Raw genomic sequence first — 11,145 nt, forward strand, 5'->3', positions numbered from 1 at the left:
GAATTTGTTTTGAGATTATCATTAGTATCTAAAACCCATAGTTTTGGGGTTGTGATTTAGCCATGAATATTATTGTTTAAAGTTGACTTAACCTTGATTATAATTCACCAATATATGGTTGTTTCTTCAATTTTATGATTAATTGCTTAATGGTCTGGCCAACAATTAAGTTCTATTTACTATCTATGTTATGCTTGGAAAAACCGTGTTTAGATTAGAGAAGAATTGAAGAAAGCATGATCTTACCTCTGAGGGGGCGAATTTGTGGTTAAGATAGGAATATACCTGGTCACCGTACTTAATTAAATATCATAATCTTAATGTATTCTTAATAGATTGATTCCAGAAGAATATAGGTGTTAATTTATTTTGAATAGGCGAGTAGGAATTGGGGAGAATACTACAAGAGCAATTATTCAATTAATTAGCAACCATGAGTGAATTGTATGATAGGGAAAGTTAACTAGAGCACAATAGGATTTGTGAATCAATCACAACCCTGAAATATTTCTCTACCGAATACACAACAACCATTTTGCTGCTTGATAAATTAGTTACTTGTTAGAATTATTGCTTAGTATAATCACACTTTTGAACTCTGATTGACTTGACTAAATAATAATCTTGGTAAAACTAATGGGTAGTTAACACAAGTCTATGTGGGTTAGACACTCGATTGATCATTTTATTACTTGTACGGCCACGTACACTTGCACGTGCATTTTTGAGCAACACCATGACATTATTTTTATATTATCATATTTTTATGGAACGAAGGGTGTTTCTGTGCAGGCGAGGACGAGAGACATGCATTATATTATGATATCTTTTCCTTGCGTATACATTTATGCTTTTATCTTAAGCTGTTACTGTTGCACCTATGTTTTCTATGTGAATTTTTATTGTTGTTCTGTCTTTGTCCTCTACCTCAGTTGTTGTTGTATAATCCATGCCTTCTATCTGTTTAACTTGTAAATATCATGCATTCCTTCTTGTTGTCGTATCTACATCTATGTCATTTCTCATTTGATGCACTTTTGTATAAGCCTTCTACCATGTTAGTTATCCATGCCTTCTATTTGTTTAGCTTATAAAGATCATGCCCTTGTTGTGTATATCAACATCTAAGCCTTCTACCATCTTAGTTAGTGAAATTTATGTTCGTCTATAGTAATTGCTATCATTACTTCTATGCCTCTACCTAGTATTGTTTCTATTGCTATTTAGCACATGTTATATCAATGAGTATCTTTAACTAAAAGCCTCGTCACTACTTCACCTAGGTAAGTCAAGATACTTACTGGGTATATGGGGTCGGTTGTACTCATAATACACTTCTGCACCTTACGTGCAGATGTTGGAGCTGATAATACACTTCTGCTATGCATGGCAGGAGCTGGTATTGAAGATGTACCCGTTGTCCGGACATGACTACCATTTGTCCTTGGTAGTTTTAGATTTGAGTTATGTTTATGTATAATTCAAACAAATATTGTATTTATTCATCATATCAATTTTGTAAATCTAAATCATAGTCGTACGTGACTTGTACTACCAATCCTTGGGAAGTTATATACATTTCAGTTATTTCACTTATTGGCCTCATATTAATTCCATTAGAATTGTCTTGACTATATTTGGCTTACCTAGCGGGTCGGGTTAGGTGCCATCATGGCTAGGCAAATTATTGGTTGTGACACATCCCCAGACGGATGGGCAGTCCGAGCGCACCATTTAGATCTTAGAGGACATGCTATGTGCCTGTGTTATGGATTTTCGGGGTTCATGGGATCAGCTCCTACCACTCGCAGAGTTCGCCTATAACAACGACTACTAATCGAGTATTCAGATGGCTCCTTATAAGGCCTTATATATGAGGCATTGTCGTTTTCCAGTTGGTTGGTTTGAGCCGATGGAGGCTGAGTTATTGGGAACTGATTTGATTCAGGATCGGCTTCGTACAGCACAATCTAGGCAGAATATTCATGCTTACCGGAAGGCTCGTGATGCAGAATTCATGGTGGGAGAGAGAGTTCTGCTCTGAGTTTCACCCATGAAGGGTGTGATTAGGTTCGGGAAGAAGGGCAAGTTGAGCCCTAGGTATATTGGACCTTTCAAGATCCTTGAGAGAGTTGGTGAGGTGGCCTACAGACTTGCATTGCCACCCACCTTATCGGGAGTTCACCCGGTGTTCCATATTTCCATGCTCCGGAAGTACTACGGTGATCCATCACATGTATTGGATTTCAGATCAGTACAATTGGACAAGGATTTGACTTATGTTGAGGAGCCAATGGCTATCTTGGACATGCAAGTCTGGAAGTTGAGGTCAAAGAATACTGCTTCGGTGAAGGTTCAATGGAGAGGTCAACCGGTCGAGGAGGTGACCTTGGAGGCTGAGCACGACATGCGGAGTCATTATCCTCACCTTTTTGGCATTTCAGGTATGTCTCTATGCACGTTAGAGGATGAACGTTTGTTTTAAGAGTGGGAGAATGCAATGACCCAACCGGTTGTTTTGTGTATTTGAGCCTTGTTACCCTTTTGAAGATTCCGGTATGTGTATTTGTGGTTTTATGACTTGCGCGGATGGTTGGTTTTGTTTTGGGGAAGTTTTGGAATGATTTGGACCTTTTGGTTCTTGGTTTAGAAGCTTAAGTTGGAAATGTTGACCGAGATTTGACTTTTGTGAAAATGACCCCGGGATGGTTTTTTGATGGTTCCAATAGGTTCGTATCGTGATTTTGGACTTGGGCGTATGCCCGAAATTGAAGCCGGAGGTCCCTAGGTTGATTTGACTTATTTTGCCGAAAGTTGGCAATTTGAAAGTTTAGAAAGTCCTTATGTTTGGTAGGTTGACTTTATGGCTATAGGGGTCGGATTTTGGTTTGGGAACTTGGAATAGGTCCGTTTTGCTATTTGGAACTTGTCTGCAAATTTTGGTGTAATTTTGTGTTGGTTTGATAGGAATCAGACGCTTGGTTGCAATTTTAGTGATTCTTAAGTTTCCTTTTAAATTTCATGCGTTTTGATGTCCTATTCATGGTTTCAGATGTTATATTGGGGTTTTGATTGCGCGAGCGGGTTCATATAATATTTTTTAACTTATGTGGGTGCTTAGTGTGGAGCCCCGAGGGCTCGGATGAGTTTCAGATGTGTTTTAGATTAGTTTGAGCTCATTCCAAGTTGTTGGTGTGCTGGTGACTCAGGTAATGCAATTTCGAGCACCAACATCGCAATTTCAAAGTGGACAGGGAGGGCTCAGGTATCGTATTTGTGAAGTTTAGTATTAGGTTGGGTAGGTCACAATTGCGACCATTTGGTCGCATTTGTGAAGGGGACTGACTTCGCATTTGCAAAGTCAGTGTTGCATTTGAACATCTCCCTGGTCTGTCCAGCGCCACATTTGCGAGTCAATTTTTGCATTTGCGAACCCAGGGTCGCAATTGCGACTTCTGCACCAGAACATAAGGGTTGGAAAAATGGGACTTAGTCTCAATTTTATATTTTTTAGAACACTAGACTCTGTAGGAGACGATTTTGAGGAGGGATTTTCAACAACAACTATTGGGTAAGTGATTTTTATCAATTTTCAATTATTTTACATGATTATTTATGACATTTAACCTCTAATCAATGGAATTTGAAGATAAATTTTAGGGAATTTTGTTTATGTTTTGAAAAAAGAGAATTTGCGATTTCAGAGTCGAATTGGACTCGGATTTAAAATAAAATACATATATGGACTCATGGGTTTATGGGTAGTCGATATCTACCCTTGGACTCGGGTTTGGACTGAGTGGGCCTGGGTTGACTTTTGGAGAATTGTATAAAAATCTTAGCTTTATTAATCAAAATTGATTTCTCTTGCATTGTTAATGATATTAAGTCATTTTTTTATTAGATTTGAGCCGTACGGATGCGAATTTTAAGGGAAAAGCCATTTTTGAATGTAGATTTGTTCTAGGTGAGGTAAGTATTGCCTAACTTTGTGTGGATGAACTACTCCTTAGGCTTGGATTTAATTATACTATTTGAATTATGTGGAAGATGTGTACATGAGTTGACGAGTGTGTGCACGGCTTATATGTAAAACATTTACTGGTTCAGACTCTTACGTTACTTATAAGTATTTAATTGAAGTCGTTATTATTTATTCTACTTTTCATTGTAATCAAAGTTGTTATTACATGTTCTATTTTTCATTGTCGAGGTTACTCTTGTATGCATTTAGTAGTAGTTGTTGTTACATGCTATCTTTTACATTGTTGAGTTTTTCTCATACATTTAGTCGTAGTTGCTATTTCATGCTATCTATTTTATTTTTGAGTTTATGCATTTTAATGGAAGTTGACATCTTATAGAAACACCTTTCATTGTTGAGTTTATTGAAGTTGTAGTTATTTAGAGCTATTAATACGTATTGTGGCTGAAGTTGTTGAATATTGGAATACCTTTTCTTTGTTGAGTTATTTTTAGTTCATTTTGTTGTTATTGAAATTATTGTAAACATTATGGTTGAGCCGTGGGCTATGTGTTGTGGTGACATTGTTATTGTTGATTTTGAAAATGTTGTGGCATATGGACACGTGTTGTGCGAGTTGATTGTTTTGTTGTGATATTCATGCACATCCGGCGGTATAAAGGTGGTGTATTGATGCGCATGCGGCGAGAAAAGGTGGGATTTATGTGTGTGTTACTAGTAAGGGAATTACTTGAAGCCACATGATGAGATAAGGGGGCTAAATCACGTGAAGCTATTTTGGGAAAATTGTTTGTTAAATAAATACAAGGCTCACGTGGCGATATAAAGAAGATTGTGATTGTGACTTGTGAGATGTGAATATGAGGTGTGGTACCTCGGTATGATTCTTGTTGTACATTCTATATTGGAACGACTTGTTGATTTGAACGGTTATGGTTTTTCCTTAATTCATTTCACTTGTATTTTGATTGTAATTCACCATTTTGCTTTCGTTGTTAGCCTTATATTATCATTCTGCTTTGATGTCATTTATTGTTGTTTGTTTCCGTTATTAGATTATACTAAAATTATGTTCAGGTTTCTATGTCTAGCAGTTGTCTTTACCTTACCTCGTCACTACTCCAAAGAGGTTAGACTTTGTAAGGCCCCGAAAAGTTTCACCTAAAACTCATGGTTTCGTGATGCCGAGGTAGACTTATGCGTTGATGATTGTAGAGATTCTTTGTGGAGACCTTGCTCGCCACGGTTTAGACTTTTTGGGTTGAACACTACGTTGGGGAGTTAAAGAAAGATTTTGGATGATCAGGGCATTTCTGCAGTCAATTCTGCGGACCGCAGATCTGCCGCAGACTGAAGCAGAAATCTGGGCAAATTTTTGGACCGTTATGCGGTCCAGTATGCGGCCGCATAATCATTTCACGGGCCGCACAACCCATCCTATATCCAGCATAAACATTTCCGGAAGGGAGTTCTACGGCACAATATCCGACCGCAAAAGTGGTCTGCGGACCGCAGACTGGTCGCAGAGTGAGGCAGAAGTGCCCTGTTCTAGAAGGCCGTTATGCGGACCGCAGAAGTGTTATGTGGTCACATATGCGACCACAGATCTGTGTCGGGGCTTTATGCAGTCACATATGCGACAGCAGAGAAGAGGGGAGTGTTCTATAGAGAGAGAAGTAAGCCCCAAGTGCTTTGTTCATCAATATCTTGTCCAAGCTTTGAAATTAAACAAGTAATCTCACAAGATTTTCATCTAAGAGGTAAGGTTCTAACCCTAGCCTTTAATTTCGAGTTTAGGTAGAAGATGGGTAATTGGGAGTATGATTCTTGGGTATGAGAGTTATTATTTATGCATGCATGTAGCTATGAGGATGGTGGGGAGGTAATTGAACTAGTATGAGTAAACTCTTTGTATTGAATTACTTGTGGAGTTAAGAAAATCTTGTGGAAGAACCTTGTAATTAAATTCGCACACCTAGTGTTTGATAAAATGCTAAATGAGCTGAAACCATGAATATCTTCCTAAATTGTGTTCAATTTTGCTATGTCTCTAAATAGATCGAAGTTGCTAGGATTTTCAGAATTGTGTAGTGAACTAAGGAAAGCTCAAAGCGAGGTATGAAGGCTAAACTCTTCTTCTAGTATCGGAATTCCCGAATCCATGTAAAATTCTATCATATGTAGTCAAACTTGAAACGCTATTGATGTGGGGTATTCAAACTAGTAAAATTGATTCCCGATTGGCATAATGTGTTAGAACCCTTGTGTGTTAATGATTCTCTATTTTTGACTTAATTATGTTATACCCCTTTTGGGAAGAAGATCTTGTATGAAATCGATGTGATTAAATACTTATTTCTCACATGATGAAACCTTATGAACTTACACTTGCTAAGGCCAAAGGTGTCAAATAGTTGATTTAAAACGGAACTTTTTTGTAAAAACTATTATTATTTTGGGAATCGAAAATGTGGCATTGTGAATACACCTCCACCCGCATACATTGGGGTGAGACGGCAGGGCCGCTTTGTATAGAGTTATGGTATTGTGAATACACCTCCACCTGCATATATCGGGGTGAGGCGGTGGGACCGCTTGTGTAGAGTTTGTGGCATTGTGAATACACCTCCCCCCGCATACATTGGGGTGAGGCGGCAGGGCCACTTTGTGTAGCGTTTCTGGTATTGTGATTGCACCTCCACCCGCATGTGTTGGGCTGAGGCGGCAGGGCCTCTTTGTGTAAAGGTAGCTGTAGAAGATCCCCGACTTATGGATTTATAAATATTATTAAAAGCTCTTAATAAATTTTCTATGGCTTTAACGACTAACTAAGCTTTTTATTGTTACCATGATTCATCATATTCATGTTGTATTTTCAAGTCCTTGCATAGGTGTTTGGTTTTCATACTAGTATTATTCGACATGTACTAACGTCTCTTTTTTCGGGGGCGCTGCATCTTTAATTGATGCAGGTGGTTCCATAGCAGGTGGTATTGATCAGTGATAGCAGCACACCCTCTCCCAGTTGACTTGGTGAGCCCCACAACATTTCAGGATCGTGTATCTTTTGTTAATTGTATATTATGTTTTGAGGTATAGTCGGGGCCTTATTGTCGGCACTTTCATAGTACTCTTTTGTATCCGTTAGAGACTCTGTAGACATAGAGTGGGTTGTATCCTAATTTCGGAAGGTTGAACTAAACTTGTTATAATTGTATCATTTGTCCCACTTTAACTACGAATGTATATTGTACTGTTTTGGGGACTTGTTAATGACATAACTAATGAAAGTAAATTGATGTTATTCACACGACCTCTTAATGTTTAATTAATGATATAAATGTATCTTCTATTTATTCATGGGCGAGTTGGGTAGAAGGTATTGTACATGCTTGCTCGGTCGGGGTATCTCGGTTAAGCGCCGGTCGCACTCCCCGAGGACGTAGTGTGACAGACTTGATACTTACTGGGTACTGTTGTGATGTACTCATGCTATGCTTCTTCACAGTTTTGTGCAGATCCAGGTACTTATATCCGTGTCGGACGCCAATGAGTTGATTCAAACGTTTTGGAGACTTCAAGGTATACCTGCTTGCCGCTTGCAAGCCTTGGACTCATCTTCTGCTATTGTCTCTACTACTGTTTATCTTCATACCAAAACATTGTTGTATTTAGAGATTCATAGTGTACTTCTTTAGAGCTTATGCCTCTGTACCACCAGTTTTGGGAATTGCACGATTGTTGTTCCGGTATGGTTTATTATGTTATTTATCAGCTTAACTTAATAGCTTAATCGTTTATTTATGCTAAATTCTCAGTGTGTGTTAGGCTTACCTAGTCTTAGAGTATAGGTGTCATCACGATCCCTAAAGTGGGATTTCAGGGTCGTGACAACACCAATTCGAGGTCGTTTACCAAGAATGTTGACCATGGTTAACTCAAGTTTCATTTTAGGCCAAAAATCATATTTTCTTCAAAAGTTTACATAAAAAAATTTCGGAAAATGACACGGATCACACACGCAAGTTAAAAAACATCAAATGAAACTATGAGAGGTCTCAGAACACAGAAATAACAACTAGCACTCAAAACGACCTATCGAGTCGTCACAAAAATATCACCATTTTCCCTGTCATAGAGTCTTTCATATTCCCTTTCTCTTCCCCTAATCTCTTTTTGAGAGGGGACTTGGTAAATAAGGGAATGTTTCAATTTAAATGAGTTTATCTTCCTCTTTTCAAGACCTTATATATTTGTTCTGCAACATTATTTATCTTTATCATCCTTCTGCATGTGTCATTAACCTTTACATTCACTGATGGGCTAAAATTTGTTTTTGTACAGCGTATAAACACAAAATATACAAAAGATGTCTCTAATACAATGTGAAAGGATAAAAAAGAGTAAATTTTTTATACAACTTCTTTAAATGCGTTCTTGAAAATTCAACAACTATGATATTGAGGGATCATCTGGTTTCCTAACTCAAATTTTCCTTTTAACTGGCCAAAAGATAGAAATATTTTGTTAATTAGAATGTTGAGGGATCATCGGCCTTCATTTGGGTGGTTAACATTTTTAGGAATCTTCTGTGGATTTCAAGAACTTTATTTACAATTTTCGTTTCATATTGCGATGATGAAGCTAACATAGCCACTTCACTACGTTATGTTCGATCTAAAATAAAAATTCTTTTTCGTATTATTTACTTTTTACTGCAATCCTATTGGATGAACGTGTTCACAGATATTATACTCTGTGCTTTACCATTTGAACCTTCTAATTGGAAAAAGAAAAAAAGAACTATACCATTCTTATCCCCAATTTGGAGATCAGAGCTTCCTTGGATAAGGACTATCTTATTGTTTATATTTATCGTTTGGGTACATTGAAATTTTTGACTTCTTCTAGTTAGTTGTTGGATCAAACAATTTAAATACGGTTTTCTCCCAAATATCAGCTAGTCCTTCATATGCTCCATTTGAAAATTTTGACTAATCGCACTATTATAATGTTGTTTCTTCTGATAACAATAATTTCAATGTTTCTTATTAAGAGGGTATAATATAGGTAGTGTAATCTAATATAAAGGCCTGTGACTGATTTTACGACTTGAACTTGTGACCTATATGTCATATGAAAACAACTTTATTATTTCTCCCAAACTCTTCAATATATCTTCCCAAAAACAAAACAAAAAAATCTAGTGTGATTATATTCAAATTATTATGTTAATAAGGAAACTTTCTTGATAGGAACCTTTATATATATTCAAAAGAATCATTTTCTGTTTCCTAATTCACCTTATGGGGGGAGGGGGAGGGGACTTGGTCAATAAGGGAATGTTAAACATGTGGTGTCGTATCTGGGCGGATCTAGATTGTTAGTTACGAATTCACGTGAATTTAATATTCTTTTTCAGACCTGTAAATATATTAAAAAATGCATTAAATAATTATAGATATTTGACTGAAATCTAGTTATTATTTTAGTATTAACTTGAGATCACAATAGGAACTCATGTGAACGTATGAGGCAATTATATATAGATGACATACCTTGTATAATGAACTAGTTAATTTTATATATTGATTTGAATATGCCTAAAGCTTAAAACTATGAGTTGGGCGAGGTGTGAAACAGAAGAAGGAACCAGCAAAAGAATTGAATAACCAGCAGAAGAAGCTCGGTTTTATGCAATGAGGAATGTTAAACTACTCGTTTCTTCATTGAATAGCCAACTACTTGCGTAAAACAGTTTCATTGAAATTTTTGACTAAACCATTAAATAATTCCTGGCCTTTGCTATAAATACCTATCTTCCCTTTAGTAGTTTCCACACATAAATCACTTCAAAGAAAATAGGAAGATCATTTTACCTCCAAATTATAGTAATATGGCAAAGTCACTAGTGAGCTACACAACCTTCCTTGCTCTCCTCTTGTGCTTCCTCCTTATTTCATCCAATGGTTGGTACTTCTTTCATCGTCATTTCATTTGTGAATATTGTATGCATATATTTTAATTCCAAAAAAAATTGTGTTTTTTCAACAAAATAACGGTATATATACCGAATCCCAAGCTAGTTGTAGATGGTCTCTCTATAAATATTTGGACCCAATACTACAATCCAATATTACAAAAAAATTGCAAAGATTCATTATAAATTTATTTATTTTACGCTAGTTGTTAACTTGCTATAATCCTTTTGTAGACTCATATGTGAACTTGCTAATATGAAATGATTATCGTTATTGTTATAACTTATAACAAAAAAATACATATATTTCAACTTTTTTTTTAGAAGAAATTTATATATTCCAATTCAAATAAATGATTTTACGAAAAAAAAAAACATATGATATGTTTTTGTTCCTTGCAGAGATGGAAGCGGCAGAGGGCAAACTTTGTCGAAGGAAGAGCAAGACATTTTCTGGCTATTGCTTTATTAGTGAACACTGCGACGAAGAATGCAAAGAGAAAGAAGGGGCAAAGAGGGGTATGTGCATTAAAAAGAGCATATTTAGACGTTATTGCTACTGCTACCACAACTGCAAATAAGCATCGAATGCTCTCATAATTCTCGTTTCTTATCTATGATAAATAAAAAGTGGTATATTAATGTCTTGTGTGTGAAAGAATAAAAACACTACCAATTCACCAGAATTGTAGTTACTGTGAGAAATCGTATTAAACTATGTTTGTATTATCATATTGTACTGTCTTTTCAGGGAGTTCGTACTGTAATTTCGGTGTTAAGTGAAATAATAATCTAATATAATATCAAGAATATTTTTGTGGTTATATTGACTAAGTTGGCTATTATGATTAATGTTATAATGTCGAGGAATATATTGTAAATTGCGAGGGCCAGAATCTACCATCAAGGTTTCATCTTGTACTTATGCGACGCGGAAATTCTAAGGCTTATTCACTCACTATATTCCAAAGTGAACACTTTATTATTTAGCGTCTGTTCAAAGCAAATAAACTGATTATATTACCCCCGAGTTCATTCATCTGCTTGGTTTAATCGTAAACTAAAGTTGATTTTGTTAGTAGAACTGAGTTCATAAACAGAAAAACAGAAAAACAGAAAACAAGAAACGTTAGTTTACAAAAACATAAACCAAAAAAAAAGTTTTTGAGCTCATAAATGT

The 11,145-nt window shown here is 36.3% G+C and overlaps 1 protein-coding gene across 1 annotated transcript; it reads left to right on the top strand.

Moving 5' to 3' along the window:
- The first annotated feature begins 9,794 nt into the window (after positions 1 to 9,794).
- Positions 9,795 to 10,789, top strand: LOC107795495 (defensin-like protein 1). The gene is made up of 2 exons (XM_016618152.2): positions 9,795 to 9,954; positions 10,368 to 10,789. The coding sequence occupies exons 1-2, from the start codon at positions 9,882 to 9,884 to the stop codon at positions 10,544 to 10,546; spliced, it is 252 nt and encodes an 83-aa protein (XP_016473638.2). The 5' UTR covers positions 9,795 to 9,881; the 3' UTR covers positions 10,547 to 10,789.
- The last annotated feature ends 356 nt before the right edge of the window (positions 10,790 to 11,145 follow it).

This window comes from Nicotiana tabacum, chromosome 9 (assembly GCF_000715075.1).
Source record: "Nicotiana tabacum cultivar K326 chromosome 9, ASM71507v2, whole genome shotgun sequence".
In the NCBI taxonomy this organism is placed as follows: Eukaryota; Viridiplantae; Streptophyta; class Magnoliopsida; order Solanales; family Solanaceae; genus Nicotiana; species Nicotiana tabacum.